This window comes from Ixodes scapularis, unplaced genomic scaffold (genome assembly GCF_016920785.2).
Source record: "Ixodes scapularis isolate PalLabHiFi unplaced genomic scaffold, ASM1692078v2 PGA_scaffold6__148_contigs__length_123643588, whole genome shotgun sequence".
Taxonomy (NCBI): Eukaryota; Metazoa; Arthropoda; class Arachnida; order Ixodida; family Ixodidae; genus Ixodes; species Ixodes scapularis.
Window position 1 is genome coordinate 4,820,793 of NW_024609881.1, and position 18,030 is coordinate 4,838,822.

General features: G+C 46.5%; 1 protein-coding gene across 2 annotated transcripts in view; it reads right to left on the bottom strand.

Annotated features, from left to right (window-relative positions):
* Nucleotides 1-520: 520 nt before the first annotated feature.
* LOC8037789 (3-phosphoinositide-dependent protein kinase 1) overlaps nt 521-18,030 on the bottom strand; it is a 62,182-nt gene continuing 44,672 nt past the window's right edge. For both annotated transcript variants that reach the window (XM_042294409.1, XM_029993254.4), the window contains exons 5-13: nt 17,618-17,762; nt 16,562-16,656; nt 13,733-13,838; nt 11,503-11,571; nt 9,982-10,078; nt 9,192-9,368; nt 6,082-6,408; nt 5,075-5,227; nt 521-4,025 (exon numbers count right to left, since the gene is read on the bottom strand). In XM_042294409.1, coding sequence (XP_042150343.1) covers nt 3,915-4,025; nt 5,075-5,227; nt 6,082-6,408; nt 9,192-9,368; nt 9,982-10,078; nt 11,503-11,571; nt 13,733-13,838; nt 16,562-16,656; nt 17,618-17,762 — 1,280 coding nt within the window. In that variant the 3' untranslated portion in view covers nt 521-3,914. The remainder of the gene's footprint in view (nt 4,026-5,074; nt 5,228-6,081; nt 6,409-9,191; nt 9,369-9,981; nt 10,079-11,502; nt 11,572-13,732; nt 13,839-16,561; nt 16,657-17,617; nt 17,763-18,030) is intronic.

Below are 18,030 nucleotides of genomic sequence, written 5' to 3' on the forward strand. Positions count from 1 at the left end.
TCAATTGAGGTGAGCAAAAAAAGTGCATTAGGGGCTGCAAAATTTCACTGAACAAACTTACCCGAGTAAAAAGTTTTAGAACTCAAAATCCCTACCTACAATGTCTGTCTGCTAACGAAAGGTGTCTTATTGGCGCAACAGCCAACAGATGTCGGCAGTGGTCTCCGCGTCAACAGGGGGGGGGTCGGCAATGAAGACACCGACTGCTGGTTTTTCTATTTCCTCTTGGAATCGAAATACTCTCATCAAAACTATTACAGCGGTGGAGAGTGATCGTTTAGGGCACTAGCCTAAGTGGAAAAACATGGTACTCACCAGGGGTGCCAAGGGGGGGTGCACTCTTGTTCAACGCCAAAGGCGCACACCAAATGCGAAAGAGTTCCCATGTCACGTTCGGACCAGCAGTGTCTCGCAGTGTACCTGCCAGTCTTGGCAAACCTTCATACTTGGCACAAACTGTTACATAGCCCGTTACAAGTGGAGTTGCCTGTAGCATCCGAGTGAGTAGACCAGACACGAGGGTGTTTCCTCCGTTTATTACTAAAGAAGGAGCAGAGGAAAGGAACGTAAAAAAGAACACTCTCCAGCAGTTCGTCCAGTCCATCAGTCTCTCTCCTCCGGCACACACGCACGCACACACACATCAACCGGCGCGGCCTCTCCTCTCTCGACAAACAGGTTCGTTCTGGAACGGTATAAAACTCGCGCGAGCCTATGAGAGTTAATTTAATTTGTGCCTCCTATAGCTAAAGCCCGACCCAGGCTACCTCCTCTGCGCACGCTCCTGTAGGCTCTCGTGCTCCGCTTAAAGACACCCGCTATGTACAACGGTGGTTGCGCTTAAAAAAAAGCGCCGCGTTCCGATATAAAAATTTTGTGTCTGTACCTCTTTTAGGCTACGTCGCTTCTCACCAACGTGAAGCCTTCTTTTGCACCACACAAAAGGCTTCATAGCTGTTTGTGGGCACTAAGGGAAAATAAAGCATCATTATAATATTATTATTAGTACAGCGCTAATAATACATTGCCTGGCAACCTCATACTTCGACTAAGCAGGTTTCTCCCTTGATACGAACCAGGGAGCGACTGAATCCTAGCCTTTAAGAAACAATGTATTATGCAAAAAAATTAATTTTTTCCACTTCTCACCGTTTTTGTAAGACGCCATTACATGACACCCAATGTTTCCACGTTGAAACCAAGATGAGTTGTGTTCCGAGTCGTTCGAAGCTATCCTTGGCATACACGAATAATGGGAAAACATGCGATTGCATACGCGTCTTATTTGCAAGTTAGCAGATAAGCATTAACTATGCAACTTTCAAAGGGACTGGAATGGAAACCAACAATACAAGTACTAACACCCAATGCGTATAAAAATAAAGGACGCTACTAAACATGACCGACTGGGGTAATGTAGTCAACCAACTTCATCCTCGACTGTGACAAAGAATAAAATCTCACTATCACTGTCAGTTTCCCACACCTCCCTCAATGCAACAAAAAATTGGTTAAAATTAAAATTATTTTTAGTACAAAAAATATATAATACTTTTTACAACTTGGCAAAATGAGTAAGCAAGTTTTTACTGCAATTTATTGGGTCATGACATTGTCATTAGTACCGTATTTACTCAAATCTAATGGGAGTTTTGTTTCCTTCAAATTTTTGTAACCCAACTTTGCTCCTTGCGTTATAATCGAGTGACAACGAAATCGGCCTCCATGGTGCCAACATTTTGAAATAACTGCGATTTTCCGAGCTCCAACGGTTCTTAAACCTTATGCTGGCAACATATACCCATACGGCTGCTCAAAATAAAATCGATCCAATTCAAACCCAAATCTATCAAAAGATTGTAAAACATGTTCTTTCTTCTGGCGGATTTACTCAACAGTGTTTTGCCTTCCGCGCTTATACGACGTCAGACCTTTCGTGCTTCTGCGGAGACGTTTTTGCAGCAATCCAATGGCAGCACAAAGTGCGCAGTACGATGCCAGAAAAAAACACAGGCAATATTGATGGCCAAAAAGCTGAAAAACTCTGCCGCTGACCGAAGGCTAAATGTGAATGAATCCACAGTTTGCAGATGGAGGCGCCAGCTGGATGTGCTTTTTATGTATGAACCAGACCGGAAAGGCTTCCGTGCACCTCGTCGTGGTCATCACTTGGATTTGGAAAAGAAGGTGCAAAGTTGGTCACTGACGAAGGTAGGGCCTTGACACCCTCTGGAAGAATCAAGCGACCATGCGCATGGAAAATCACTGAATGGCTGTCCACAGAGTGGCACAGCCTCCCGCATGACACGATTGTTCGTGTGTTTAAGAAGTGTTTGGTATCGAATGACTTCAACGGTGCGAGGGTGACATCATCTCAGAAGACGGCCGTGAAGCACTCCACCTCCGACGACGACGACAACAACGATGAGCGACGGGGAAATTATTCGTCCGAAACTGGCCAGTGTTTACCACCATCCCTTTAAAATAAAGGTACCCTTTTATTCCTCCGTCGGTGTAGCATTACAATGATGGCTCTATTCTTCTTTCATGGGGCATGATGAAAAGACTCCCCTCGCGTTAAAATCCGGACGCGCTACAATCGAGTAAATACGGTAACAGTGTCTTGTCCATTCAAAACATACCAAACTTTCCAAATATAAATTTGGTGGGAAAATTGCAGCTTATGGAAGGGTGAACAATTTTGCCTCAAGGTAGTATTCCTTTGCCAGCTTGTATGATGATAAATTAATTTATTACCCCGAGAGATTCTCAAATTATTTTACAATTGCTCAGCACAAGTGACTACCCCCAAAAAGTGAAAGTAGCCCCTGTACTCATAATGTGGGCCACACGGGGTGGGAGAGAACTCCAGTATTGAATACCAATATTTACTAGGTAAAAATTGCAACGGGCGCACAACCTATCTTGCGTACAGATATTTGGTTTTCTTAAAGGCTCTAGATTCAATCCCTCACCTCCGCTGGCCAAGTCGGGATCTTGTTCAGTAAAAGTTAAAAACCAGCTGGCTTCTGAGCCTTGCCCGTAACATTGTACAACTGTTGCATCTCTTGAGCACATAAAAGTTAATCTCTTATTTTGTTTTAAGTCATTCTTTCTTTTCTTTCCTTCTCGCTCTGGCAGAGATGATAGTTTGGCATGGTAAACAAAAATGCTCTCATAAGGACGTTCTTGCTTTCGAGATATCACGGTTTCCATTGTTTAGATTTCTGAACTATGGCGGTGTTTTTTCCTTCCACGTCTGTGCCTTTTGGAACTCTCAGCTTTGCGATGTTTTCAAAACGCCTCACACAAATCATAAACTAGCAAGAGCTGTGGGAAGCTTGCAGATGAATGGACTCGGAAGAGGGTGACACCGGAGAAAACAAAAAAAAAGTTTGGCCAGGACCCACTGCAACGACTCCCCAGTCACAAAACCATAGAATGGGATACTCGACACCAATAGCGGATAAACGATAACTTCCGAAGTAATAATGACTTTCACGATCCCTTATATAGAATCCAAAACCACAGGGACTTCTGATTTCACATTATGCTTGTGTCACAATACATCCGAGAAGAGCACGCAAAGATGTTGACTAAGAGCCAAATTGAAATCCGGGGACCAAATTGTTTAAAAAGCAAATAATCGAACCAAATGAATGTAAGTATGTTTCTCTTCGGAACAACCGGCTTCGTGAGAGCCAAATGACGCGAGGTTGCTGTGGCCCGCGTAGGGCGTGCAGATCCAATTCGGAGCCGCGTACAAAGCCGGATAAAAAGCTGAATAAGAAGCGAGAGAAGAAGCCGGATTGGAAGCCATATAGGTAGCCAAATATGAAGCTGGATAGGAAGTCGAGCGGAGCACGGAGCCCGAACGAGACAGCTGTCAGGGGGGTAGCCGCAGGGGGCAATCATTAAGAGGCGCTGTCCGGCTGGTTGTAGGTGGCCTTGCGTACTTCGTCGATGGCCTTGCACCACGCCAGGGCATAGCCCTCGGGATCCTCCAGGTAGTACGTCCGATTGGGCTGCGGGAGGAGACGGGCACAATCGGGGCGTCACAAGCACGGCACAATAGACCCTTTTCAAAATCCAGTGCCATCTGGCGACTCAAAAAATAGTTTCGATCTCGACAAGCTAATGCTGAAACCGTATTTCCTCGGGCACCGTCACTTTCGCACGTCAATGGCAGTTCTCGGTTTTTCGATCACCTGAGAATTCTTTCTTGATTTGTTTCGGTTTCAATGGTACAAACATAAGAATAGACCTTAGGCAAAATTGCTCGGTAATATCGCAACACTGAAAGCGTTGCCATTTTAATGTTCGCAAGCGCCGCCTGTACCGAAGAATGGTGGTGGTGTCGGAGACAACCGTACTGGCAGTGTGCGATGGCGCGGCAGTGTGCAGAGGTCTCCGAGAGCTTCATGAGACAGTTGCAACAGGTTGTTTAAACTGTTCGTCCACCTTCCATGGTCGGAAGGCGGACAAAGACAACGATTCGGATGGTGGCGGCGATTCCACACAGTCCGCAACCTCAAATAAGGTGGCTGTACCATACTTGGCGTTTTAGCGCAGAAACATCAACAGGGCTGCCCTAATTTACTGTTTTTTCTTTACACTCAGCCCCAGAGGATGTAAGATGCTTAACACGTTTGCAGAAATGCAAGCTGCTTTCCGCGTGCGCACAACTGTAACAAGGTTCATGTGCGTGCAGATATACTGATATTTGCATAATAAACTTTTAAAATTCTACTTGTGATAGTAGAGGAATAAAACTCCTCAATAAAAAAAAAGAATATGGCATTTTTAAATCACTTAAAAAGAAAGTGGCACTTTGGAGGTTAAATAAATGAAAAGATCTGCCGTCCTGTTGATAACTGAAGAAGGTGGTCCCAAAGGTGCCTCCGAGAGCCTAAAAAAGCGCCAACAAATATGCGAGGATGAGAAAGTGGACAAGATGACTGCTTTCAACCACTTCCTTGTCCTCGTACGTTCTTTGCCACTTTTTCGGGCTCTCACGAACCAACCGGCCCAAATTGCTGTTTTAATGCATCCGGGAGAATGACCAGATACCAACCGTGTGGACGAAGAAGGTCTTGAAGTTCTTGGGCTCCGGCCTGAGCTCGGGGGACCAGGGGATCTCGCCCTTGAGCACCATGGCGGCCGGGTCCACATAGTACAGGTGCGGGCCCGTCGTCAGCAGCAGCATACGGCGACGGGCAAACAGGCCCTGCAAGGGGGAGCGGAACGCCGTTGGATCGTTGGTTCGGCAAAAATAAGCGAATTAGACATTCGCGTTTAGACGGCGTAAAGGCCGGTTTGTAGACCGGTGACCGCTCACAGCCGAGCGCATACGAGCTTTTCGAATGCCCCATGACAAGAGAGTGCATTGGCATGCCGGTGCCATCTGCGAGGTGGCCCTGGAACTGCATTTTACTAGGGTGCAAGTTTTGCAGTATTTCTGACATCGAGTGTACGTACCACTATGAGAAATGGTAATTTATAACACTGTCAAAAGTTACTCGAGACCATAATAAAAGAATGATGGGAAAAAAAAAGAGATGCGGGAATATGGCGAGTGTTCCATGGGTACCTGATAGATGGGGACAGTTTGTTCCGACATCATAAGAGATCACGGGAAGTCCAAACGCACTTGGTTGTAAGCAGCCACAAGTGTATGATCCAGCCTTAAGGATCTTAAGGCGCGACTGTGCACCGGGTACGTGCAGGGGTGAGGGTTGAGCCCAGGGGTCTAAGCTCGTCAAAGACCAAGTTGGGGCCGATGTTTACGGAGCGTGCTAATAGGACTGCAGCGACGACGATGCCGTGCTCCTGAGGCCGCAGTTCAATTGGCGCGTTGCACGAGCTTTCATCTCTAACTTTGTGTCCGATGAGCCTACGGCCCTCAGATTCCTGGGCCCCATAGCGAGCTTGCGCTCCGCGTAATCCAAGCCGTGGTGTGCCAAGGTGCTTGGCCACCGAACCCCCTTCCCGGGGTGCACGATGACGGTAAGGGTCCGAGCAGACGAGTGTCTATGGCCCAAGCTTTCAATACGGACCGATGCGGAGGGCGTTGCCGTTCACCTTTCGCTTGTCGACCAGGCCCTGCTTGAGGATCAAGTTCCCCTGGACGAACTTGTGGTAGGGGTTGGTGTCGGCCTGCTTGCGCAGCCGGCTGCTCTCCTCTTCCGGACCAAAGTCCAGGATGTGGAGGTGTGAGCGGGAGATGCGCTGCTGCGGTGGTGGCGGCGCCACGCTCGTGGCCGGAGCCGCCGGAGCGGCCGCAGCCGGCGCGGAAGCTGCGGCCGGAGCCGACGGGGATGAGGGGACACTGTCGTCGTCCTGGAACGCCAGGCCCAGAATGCGCGTCATCTGCCGGTCGTCCAGGCCGGGCTCGAGGTCGTCTGGTACCTGCAATCCAATTTTTCAAGTAGCCTAGATGAGTAACTAAAAGAGAGAAAAAAAAAAAGGAAAGGAGTTTTGAAGAATGCAACAGTAATCCCTCATAATAACAATGTCAATGGGATGGCAAAAAAGTTGATATAAGCGGTACAGTCGAATCTCGTTATTTCGAACTTGAGGGGGACCGAAAATTTGTTCTAGTTAAACGAAGTTTGGATTAACGAAAGCTCATTAAATGAAGCACTTACGTGCAGCGCTGCGTGGCGCATGTGCACTGAGCTAACACACGAGTGACGAGTTCCAGGACATTGATTTTCACCGATCCCAAAGGGAAGTAATCCGTGATGCGTGCCTGTGCGTGGTTCCTCAGTCATGAATCAACAAAGATCGCTTGGAGCTTGGAGACCAGCTCTAACGCGGCATCCGCATTCTCCTGGCAAGAGAAGTAGCGCGCGGTGGTGTCCAGCACTTTGAGTGCTCTTCGTGATGCTGTGTTTCTTCGCTATTTCCGTCTTGGAAAGTGCGCCTTGGTCAACTTCTTGCAGTATCTTTACCTTCGTCTTGAGGTAAAGATACTGCAAGCCTCTGCAAGCCGCAAGGAAGCGTCATGGCGAGCCCTGGCTCGCCATGACGCTTGGAATTGAGATAACGTCAGTCGCGCGCCCACCGAAAAAACGCCGAACCGCAGCAACGTGCAAGTGCAAGGCAAGAACCGGAACTGTCGCACTCCCGCCGAAAACGCGCCAAAGAGCAGCGGCGCAGCACTGTCACCGTGCGAAAGAGCACCGCACCGCTCATTGCAGCATTCAAAATTACCACATGATTGGTTGTCATGGTTATTTGGAACTGGAGATGTTGGAGGCGCTGCCGCGTGAGTTATCCCGCTCCTGAAGGCATGCTTGGCGGCGCGGGATGTTCGAATTAACCGGCGAGGGCATTTAAGTGTTCAAATTACCGGGCGTTTTCCCCCATTGAAATACATATAGTGTAGTCCGGACAACAGCGTCAGTTCGAATAAACGGAAAGTTTGAATTAAGCGTGTTCGAATTAACGAGATTCGACTGTACTTCAATAAAAACGGAAGAACCCCTAAAAATAAAAACAGCGCCAGCCGCCTTGAAGGTGTCCGAAACATTGCGGAACACTCCAACCATATATTTAATGAAACAAACCTCGGTTATGATCAACATGCGGCAGCTTTATCGGTCACATTTACCGGAGTTTGCCAATAACTTCATCTGGGCATCAGTTCTCCTCAAACCGTGTACCATGTTCTTGCAGTGGAACCGCTGCTGCACTCCACTTTCTTTCAAAAGAGCCGTAGGATGTTTCGCATCTCCGCAGTCGTACACGTTTCCCGAGGTGCCTCTCCGACGTCGCTTTGCGTTTACCCTGGCTGCACTCAAGGTCCACGATCGCAGCATCCGTGGCAGGAGCAACAACGGGAACGACCACATCAACAAGTGCAAAGAATCGAAGTTATCCTTGGTGCCTTTGCCAACATGTTTTCACACACTCCTGTAGAGATCATTGCAGCCCTGGGAATCGTGCGCTGGCTAGGCAAGCAGGCTCGTGAAAGAAAATCTGATGTGCGCAAAGCAGCGGGCAATTTTTCATCATCGGGCCGCGATTGCGCTTTCTCCTGCATGAGAAACTTCTCGAACCCGTCCGATATGCCTTGCTTGTTCCGCAAAATGGTGGACAGTGTCGAACAGCCGATGCTGGAATGTCGAATTCTTAAGCAATTATGGACTTAAGAGATTACGGACAACCTCGCAGATCTAAGCGACCTTCGGTAAACGCTCCCATTGCTCCCACTCTCAATTACGATGCTTGTGTGCGTGTACCGCGCAGGTGAACCCACACACACACACGCGTCACGGGGGCTCCTCAAGGGATGATTTCCTCCGAGCTATCGGCTCCATCGCTCCCTTGACCCAAATTCCGACAGAAGTCCGGCAGCGCCACTTAAGGGCGCTGTGAGTAGCATCGGAACGTGGATGCTACTCCTGCTGCTTCCTGCCTGCGTCGGCGCATGAGCGTCGAAAGCGGCGCTCTGCATGCTCTGCCCTTCGTCACCCGTTTTCTTGCTCGTCGTTTTCTCAGTTTGCTGTTTGCTTCAGTGGAGAAGGAGGAGGAAACGCAAGGGTCTCTGTGCGTCCCTGGTGGGCTTGCATGCTTTCGGCTCCGCGGCCTTCGTAATAAGTGTGGTTGGCCGCCGATACACTTCGAATGATCCGGTTCAAAATGCGTGCATTTCAGTTGGGACCACGTTGAACTTCGATGACGGCGGCAATTTGAAAAAATTTATTTTGTTATAACGAGGGGTTATTCTAAACGGAAAAAATGTAGATGATAAGAATATCATCGACATTTTCACACCCCTAGCCTTCCACTTGCTGCACGAGTGAAGCCCACCCCTAAACTTCCTACGTGCTTCGAGTCCTAAAATTGACCGATTTGGTGGTTTCGATGACGCTGAGCAAGTCTCTAAATGGAACCGTATGTTTATCTTTAGTAATCAAAAAGCTAATTAAAAAATTTGAGTTAATGACTCGATTTACTGCAATGATTAGACCCCTATATTATGTTCCCCTGGCCACACACCTTACCCGCACACACCGCATTAGTGCAACTTTCACGGCTTTTCTTTACAGAAATCTAAACCCTCCAAAGAAAAAACACCCCTTATAACAAATGCATGCCGCCCGCCTCTTTGGTTGCAAGCCAGTCGACGGACGTAAAAGTGTGTAGGGTTTGCTCGTCACATTTAGAATAAAACGAGGCACCACCTGGTACTGTGAGCGGAGCTCCTCGTTGCTGGAGGTGCCGGGCAGGAAGGGCAGCATCTTGGGTGGGTCCGTCTCGGGCAGGCGCCCCCACTGCACCTCCGAGAAGAACTCGTGCTGCCGCAGCTGGGCGTAGCCGCCACGCGCCGCACTGCCCAGCCGCTCGGAGGGGTTCAGCACCTGCGAGCGGAACACGCAAGGGTTGTACCGAAGTCGGTCCACTGCTACGCTCCGTGAGGATCGAGTTGCATGCGGGGCCCAAGGATGGCCCGGCCAGTTTTCAATGCGGAGCAATTTTTGGAGCAGAAAAAAAATCTTGTTCCTTCGTATCAGAAAAATTCACATTTTGGAGCAGCTTTGGAGCAGTACATGTGCAACTTTGGAGAAATCTGGTGCAGTTGCCTATTAGGGATGATGGCATGCATTCACGTAACCAGCTGCGTGATGCCCATTAAGAACCCAAAGTTAGCAGTTATACTGTACTACTGATTTTGCCATAAACTTAGTCAAATTTGTATTTCGTTTCCGTTAGTGCTAGTGAACAAAGGTTAGCAGGGTTGATGTAAAAGGGAAGGGGGGGAGGGAGATGTGCTCGTATATTATAGGGTCGGCTGAATATTTGGGAAGGGGGGCTGAAGCCCCCTAAACTACCTCCTCGGCTCTTGGCTCTTCATCCTACGTCTCACAGTTTGAACAAATACAATATTAGGTGAACTTGGCAAGTCTTTCACGTGTCCTATGCAACCGTCGACACTTGGCCCGTTGCAACGAAGCCCACACCCGCAAAACTCACCAGCAGATTTTCGACGAGATCTCGGATGACAGGGTGAAAACCGTCCGGGAATTCGTAGTCCAGTTTAATGATCTTCTGGAAGGTTAGGTACTCGTTTCTGGAAAAAGAAATAAGACATTAGTAAAGTTATTCCGGGAATCAATGACACCAGTGACAAATGCAAACATCTCACGGAGAAGCGCATAAGACCCGACTGCATGGTCGTTTAGGCAGCACGATACAGTCCAGTTCCAAAACATAAGCACAATGCAACAATGAAGAGGACGATGCTATCCCCATAATGGGTTAGCCGGTTGTAGTGTGAGACTTGAGAGTGGCATCAACAGTCGTGCAGTGACAGGCTTTACAAATGAGACACGCCTCTGGTAACGATGCGTCAAGGTTACCGGTTACGCAATGAAAATGAGAATCCAGTTAGAGAAAATACGAGAGATTTTTTCATGGTACTTGGTAGCTCTCGGTAGTAAAATGTAGACCTAAGTACAGCTTCACACAAAGTCTTGGTAACACACTGCAACTTGGAACTTGAGAGGTGGAAGCCTCCCAGTTCGTTTACCATAATATCCCTAGATTGCCTCATCGATAGCAAAGCAAGTGCAAATAAGGGGCAAACTAACTTTCAAAATGTAATGATAAAAAAAATGCACACAGGTGGATAATGCACTTTTTTAAGAAATGAAAAACTCGGTTTCTTTGCAGTCTGTTCATACAACTTTTCACGCACTGTCGGAATACGAAAGTAAGATTCGTTGACCACATTTAATGTGGTCACTGCCCGTCCAGCTAAACTCAACGGGCATATAAAAAAATATCTTTTCATACGACACCTTTTGCTTGCCCGATGACTTTTATAGCAGCACTATAAGAAAATACTTCAGCTTTTAAAGTATTGTCTGGCAGCAAAAGTTTGAGATCATAGCTTTATCTTAGGCAGTTTCTCCCGCTAAGCGAGAGTTTGCGCGACCGAGGAGACTCCTCAAGCATAGATTAATGTTGAAGTTGTTGAAGTTTGGGCTGTTGGTATACAGACATAATAAAAACAAAAACAGCGCAAAGACGAGGAGAAAGTAAAAGGTAACCAACAAGACACAGCACTGTGTCCTGATTGTTAATTTTTACTTCGTTCTCCTCTCTGCGCCGTTTTTGTTAATGCGAACGAAGAGCTTGCGCTTGTAGCCTATTAGTGGTATTGGCATTCCGGTTCATTTACACAAGAAAAGAATGAGAAGCCAATACTTAAAGGAAGCGATGCTCCGTCCAAAAGAAAAGCAGAATAGTGCACAATGCGTGAACATGTCATGTGAGCAGGGTTTCTTTTTGAGCGGAAATAAATCAATGATATAAAACTATTATTTATGGTGCACGTTGCACTCGAGGCATGGGGGCTGTTGGGTGCGGAATGCTTGTAGGCAGTTTCGCAGAAAGTTGTGGGTTGCGTGTGTGGAACCCTTGCTCCAAGTGGTTCCAGAATGGCTTGGCAGCCCGCGTCAAGATCGGGGGACGAGAGAGAGGGAGACTCACGTTGCTCGGAATGGCGGCAGCCCCGCAATCATCTGGTACACGATGCATCCCAAGGCCCATAGGTCGGTGCTGCAACAACCCGGGACATTTTATTAGGCTATAGCGCATAACATACAGGGTGTTTTCTTTTATCTTTACAGATTTGTTTCAAAGTCACCAAAGCTGCATTATTGCGGTCTGTGCAGGGGAGTTATACGGCCAGGGGGACATAATATAGGAGCTAATCGCCATGACAAGTAGATTAACAGAAATTTGTTTGCAATCTTTTAATTAGTGAAGATAAAGATGTGGTTTCAATTAGAAACTTGCTCAACATCATCGAAAACCACTAAATCAGTAAATTTTAGAAATACTTAGAGCACGAGGGAAGCGCGCTGGTGCACCAAAGTTACGAATCATGCAACAGGCATGAGACTGGCGACACGAGAATGCGCTCCTGCAGTTACGTATCCATCTCTTATCTGCGTTCTCGCACCTGCCCGTCACAAAAAGCGGCAAATTCACGAATCATCGCGCTAGCCATGCGTCCCAAATCCTTCTAAAACTTCATTAGTGGTTTCACTGATGCTCAGCAAGTTAACAGTTGGAACCATATATTGACTTCACCTAATTAAAAAGCTAGAAGATTTTAAATTATCTGGTTTATTGATCATGTCCCTGTGGACATATAAATCGTCTGCACAGGCCACACCAGTGTAGCTTACGCAGCTTTCTTAAAACAGCCTAAAAAAATACCTTGTATATTCAAACAAAATGAGAATGGGCAAAGGTAGGCATATTTGTATCCACCAAAATTTAATTTCACAAAGGTCAGACAACGCTTGCAATGTTAAAGAATTTGACTGTAAAAGTGATGCTTTGAAATATTCATTTTTTTCACTCACAGTTCGAGAATGGAATCTGCCATCAAGTGATATTGTTTCAATACTTTCCGATGACTTGCTTTTTCAATTTTTGTTGAACAAAAGGTATTAATGCTTGTTTTTCCTATGTTATGTTTCTTTTTTCTTAATTGTCAAGTTTGTTAACGCTTGTGTACAGTCATGTCTTGTTTATATGGACAACATTAATGTGGATCCCCCTCTATATAGACATTCTTTTTGAACACAAACTGGGAAATTCCACGCATTTTAGTCTATTATGGACATCTCACAATGTGGATGACTTTTTTGGGGGATGGATGTGTCCATATTGACATGGCATCACTGTATCTGTATTTCCACATACATTTCTTCGTATAATTTTGTGCCTATTTCTGCATACATTTTGGCATACAATTGCATTTGTACATTTATCAGTACCCTGCAACAACGCCCTCTGGGCACTGCAGGTTTAGTTAATTCATGAATTGAACGAATGAATGAATAAATAAATAAATGCAGGTAGGGTCCCAAACATGTACAAACAAGCGGCTAAGGAAGCTATGCCGCTTGCTTCTCTCTGCAGCTCCTTCTGGAAGGGCTTACATTAGGAGGGAAAATCTAATGCCTGTTCTGACGGTCAAGAACATTATACCCAGCAGTGGACGTCGCGGAAATCATTTCACAATTCGTTTAGGCCTTTGTCAAGGCCATAAAAAGGGACAATATACTTTGATATGTGCAAGTATGCAAGCTTCCGTGGGCGAAATGAACATTCTTATCCCGTTCTACTTGCACTTCAAACACAGCACTACAGTACTGCATATTGTAGCACACACTCCATTATCTATTCTCACACAGCAGAACCTCCCTGTACCAAGTCAGTTTTAGAGCGCAGCTTTTAGGCGCCCGTTTCCAGCTTCAGCGGCGTCAGCGTAACTTTTCCCCGCTGAATCTAGCAGAAAAATTTCTCTGGGGGGCCAACAAGCCAGTAAATACAAAGAAAAATAAAATAACACAAATAAGATAAAGAAAAAAGAAAACAAAAATAGATAATAAAAAGATTGAAAAACCCAGCACAAAAGAAAAGGGGAGTGTGTGGGTCGTCCCATGATGTGCTTCCTGGTCTTTGTCGGCATGTCCGAGCATGTAGAATTTTTTGCCCTAAAAGATTGGTGCATATATGTGGGGGGGCATGGGTTCATTACGTGGGGTAAAATTTTACGCGTTTACAAATTTTGCACGAATGTCACTTGAGGTGCCAAAGCGTGAATGCCTGCGCTCACTGAACCGCCGCTGTCACCTCTTTGCACACTGTGGCCAAAAGCATTTCTGTTTTTTCTTTCCCGAGGCAGAGAAGAGGCAGTCACCTGGGGGAGCAGCTCTTGTCGGCCAGCATCTCGGGCGACACGTACTGGGCCGTGCCCACGAAGGAGTTGTGGCCGTTCAGCTGGATCTCACCGATTCCCAGTTCTTCTGCAAGGAGGAGACACAATCGGTTGGCATCGTCGTCCTTGCAAGTTTATTCTGCGCACTTGTGGGACGCAGCACAGAGGGGGAAGGAAAAGCTAACGATTAGCAGATGCTTGAGACGAGGAATAACCAAACTAATTAGAGGTTACCCGAGCTGAAAAGTAGCCTAGATGCAGTCATATGTCGTCAAGGCGCACCTCTGTTCGAGGAGAACTCCCCGAGCCAATTCAGAAAAGGGAAACAATATCCGCGCACAGCTTCGACTGCCCCAGAAAGTTGTCTCCGGGTAATGTTACTAAGGGTAAGGTTATGCGTAAAAAGTAATGAAGTTATGTTTCAATAGACCCGCCGTAAAATGTGAGGCACCTTCTCTGGCACCGGAAGATAGTCTGGGAACTGCCTGTATAGAACCCGCTGTAGCAGACGAAAAATGTGACGGGGCCAATGTGAATGAGGGTGAGCACGTAACTGTACTAACCCTTGTCTTGCCCTCTTCAGTGTCACGTGGTACGAGGGTGATAAAAAAAAACTATCCACACTGGCTATAAAGTTTTTTTTAATCAAAACCTTTCCGACTCGTTAGTTCGATTATGTCGGAATTGTTTGTATCGTCGAAAAGCGTAGATTGTCATCTTTGGTGGGAGTGGACGCAAATAATTCGAAGTTTTTGAAAAATAGTAAAGATTAATCTTCTATTATATTAACAAATTGTTTGAGTAATCTATTCAACAAACTGTTTTCCCATTAGACTGGAAGTTAGGGAAGGTGGTACGCATTCACGAGGCTGGTGACAGGTGCCAAATTTATATTTTGTAGATTGTTTAACCCTTTCTTGTTGCTCTCCCCCTCTGTAATGCCTTCCGGCCTTGAGGGTACACTAAATGAATTGAAACGAAAATGAAACCCAACCCTGTGGCAGATCATCGTAGAGGCAAAGCCTCGACTAATTTGCAAAAGACTTGTCCAGTCATGCACTGTCCCTCGTCCATCCAACAGAATCAGTTCATGTGCACGCTCAATGTCTACGGTTGGGGATGCGGTCGGGCGTGCGGCTCCTTTTTCATGGCCGGCACTCGTGCGTCCTTCTCGAGCTTCTGTATCCATTCATACACACTGCAACAAAAACACTCCTTTCATGCTGTACACCAGTGGTTCTCAAGCACTGATGTTTTGCGGACCCCTTCTGGATCGGCGGACATGATGGAGGACCCCGTTCGTGGTGAGAGAAAAAGAGAGGTATAGGGTAATTATAACATTGATTTAATAAATTAATATACCTATGGGCTAGAGTAAAATAGACATTTCTCACTGACATACACGCAAGAAAACTCACCTGAAAATTTTAACGTTTCTACCGAATCTGAAAAATACAACTTTTATTGCCGGGCTTGACTGATGAGGAAGGACTTCGCGGACCCTTAGAATGCCTTCGCGGACGTCTGGGGTCCGCGAAACTTTATTTGAGAACCACTGTTGTACACAAAGACCCGGACAAAAATCGGCACCAGACTCGGCCAACAAAAACGATGGCTTCCCTACTCATGCAAATTCCAAGTGGGGCAACCATTGTTTTTCACACTTCAGTCACAACTGAACTGGCACATTCGAACGTGCGCAGCAGTGACCAGAAAGACAGAAACCTCCTATGTATGACACAACAGAAGTTGCAAGATGATTGGAGCGCAGATCATTTTGTGCCTACAGGATCCGGTCCCCGGTAACTGGACGATTACATTTTTTTAATGGAGTTGAACCTCGATTTAATGAAGTCACCGGGACCCGCTAATTATTTCGTTAAATCGGGAACTTCGTAAAATCGGGCTTCGTTAAATTGAGGGTTCAACTGTACCTCACAATATCAAGGCTTCGCTCATGGTAGAGCTTAAGCGACAATGTGCAGCGCCAGAGTTGCGACTAAATCAATGGAAATATGTGTAGAGCCGTCCAAATAATTGTGAACTGCAACTTACGTAGGTTACACATTGCTTCAAAGTTGCAGCAAAGTAGCAGCTGCTCAGATTTCGTTGTAACTAGAAATGTATTTAGTTGCGGAAATTCTAACCATAAATTGCAGAAACATAAATGATTTCAGTTACTCACCTAATCGCTTAACCATCTAACCATCTAGGATGGGCCAAGATCGTCTACCCAGAGTTGTCCTCAAACTGTTTAAGACAAGGTTAGCTTGTCCGCGCACCCTCGCATTTTCCTTGGCTGTTTTGGACGACCCAGGCTCAAGGAGAGCTTAGTTAAGCGCTGCCAAGAGGTGGCAGCACGTGTATTTGTCTTCGGTACACGTTTCTTTAAAAATAGCTCCCAAGGGTGGTGACACGTGCGACCCTGGCCGCACGTGCTATAAAAATGTTAAAAAGCAGTTCAAGGTTATAAACTACCAAAAAAGAAAAGGCTAAGGGGTTAACAGCTTTGCCAAGTGGCTAGGTTAATTCAAAAGCAACCAGCTGGCAGTGAAGTGCTAAATCCCCCATGTCAAAGGACAGGTTGACCAAACCAAAAAAACAAATGCCACTCAGCTTTTTCGGGGACAACTAAAGATGTAAAACAACAGAAACTTTTTGCTCCTAAGGGGACATGTCGTAAATGGCTCGAATCACTGCAATCTAGCAGTAGAGAGACTTTTTTTTTTTTTTTGTGCAATTTCAACACAATTTTTAAATTGCTAACACAAGCGCAATGTAAACCAATATTTAGTAATGGGGAGAATGTACCGTCATAGTCCCTGACGATGATCTTGGCCGAGCCAAAGTCCGTGATCTGGATGTGCATCCTCTCATCAAGCAGGATGTTTTCCGGTTTCAGGTCCCTGGGAGTCACAGACAGAAACGCCTTGCACATATGAAATTTGAGACACCATGCGAGCATGAAATTTGAGAGCTTTAGAATGTCTCGAAAATGGCGATTCCCACCCTCAAATCTTCGTGGAGTTGCTTTCTTACAGAAGATAAGTCAGATTTCGTGTTTGTCCGCAGCCTACGAGGCCAGAAATAAAGATCAGGTCGCACGACCCAATGTCACGTGATTCAAGCTGCGAAGCCACGGTGTCACGTGATGCAAAGTCCCGGGATCCGTGTTGCAGATGTCACGCGATTAATCAAAGTGTGCCAATAAAAACACCATCATGACAACCCACAGTTTCTCATATAGTTCAATTCTGCGTACGGCACTTTGATTTATGAATAGACCGACATCACCAGTCAGTTTTGTTACGCCACCGCTGCTGCAATGCATCCAGAGAACTTTAGTCTTTTCGCACGTGGGACAACCTCACTGAAGTACTGCGCATTCAGAGCTTGACACGGCACGAGGCGTCTCGAGAACTTCTCGACGCCTTAATTAAAGCTCGGAAAGTCGCATCCCCTATTGCACACTTGCGAAAGATTACGACCGAGCACCTAACAACCTCTTACAACTGGAGAACACACCAGAGCCACCTGTCAAGTATCTGTGGAGTGCTTGCGATTCCCGTATGTTTCCCATTTTTTTGGCGCAACATTCTTTTTTTATTGGCTCGAACACGTTTGACAATGTTATACATGACTATTTGTCGTAGACAGTGTGTGTGCTCGATCTGGCAAATGCTGCAAAACCTTCACTCTAGTGACGTGCAGTTCCGGAGTCACCTTATTAATGGCGTCGGCGTGCCACTGTGTTTTTTTGTTTTAAGAGATTGCAGGAACTCGATCGTAAGCAAACGGGAATAGTATGTGAAATGGCTTTTAGGGGCGAAGGAAACGTAGCAGACGATGCAAGCCCGCTGCGGTCACCTGTGGACGATGCCAAGCCCGTGGAGATGCTCTAAGGCGCAGATGATCTCGGCTGTGTAGAAGCGCGTCACGTCCGCATCGAAGGAGCCGTACTTCACGATGTGGGGCAAGAGTTCACCGTTCTTTGCATAGGTCACCACAAAGTCTGCGTGGGGCATCCAGTCAAGGACAACTTCAAGTCACGCTCAGCGCCAGACGGCACCGATTGCAAGGCGGCGAGTGGTAACAAATAACGGAGCTCGATCGGTAGAACTGCTCTACATAAAAACTGATGTGGCGAAGATACAAATATAGTCGAGCAAACCCGCGGCACGCTTCTAACGTGGGTGTGAGCGACTGAGGTGCTGGTACAAGATTAGATTGTACCATTTCTTTTTATGAGGAAGAGGCAAAGTTTTTATGATCGCTCGCAT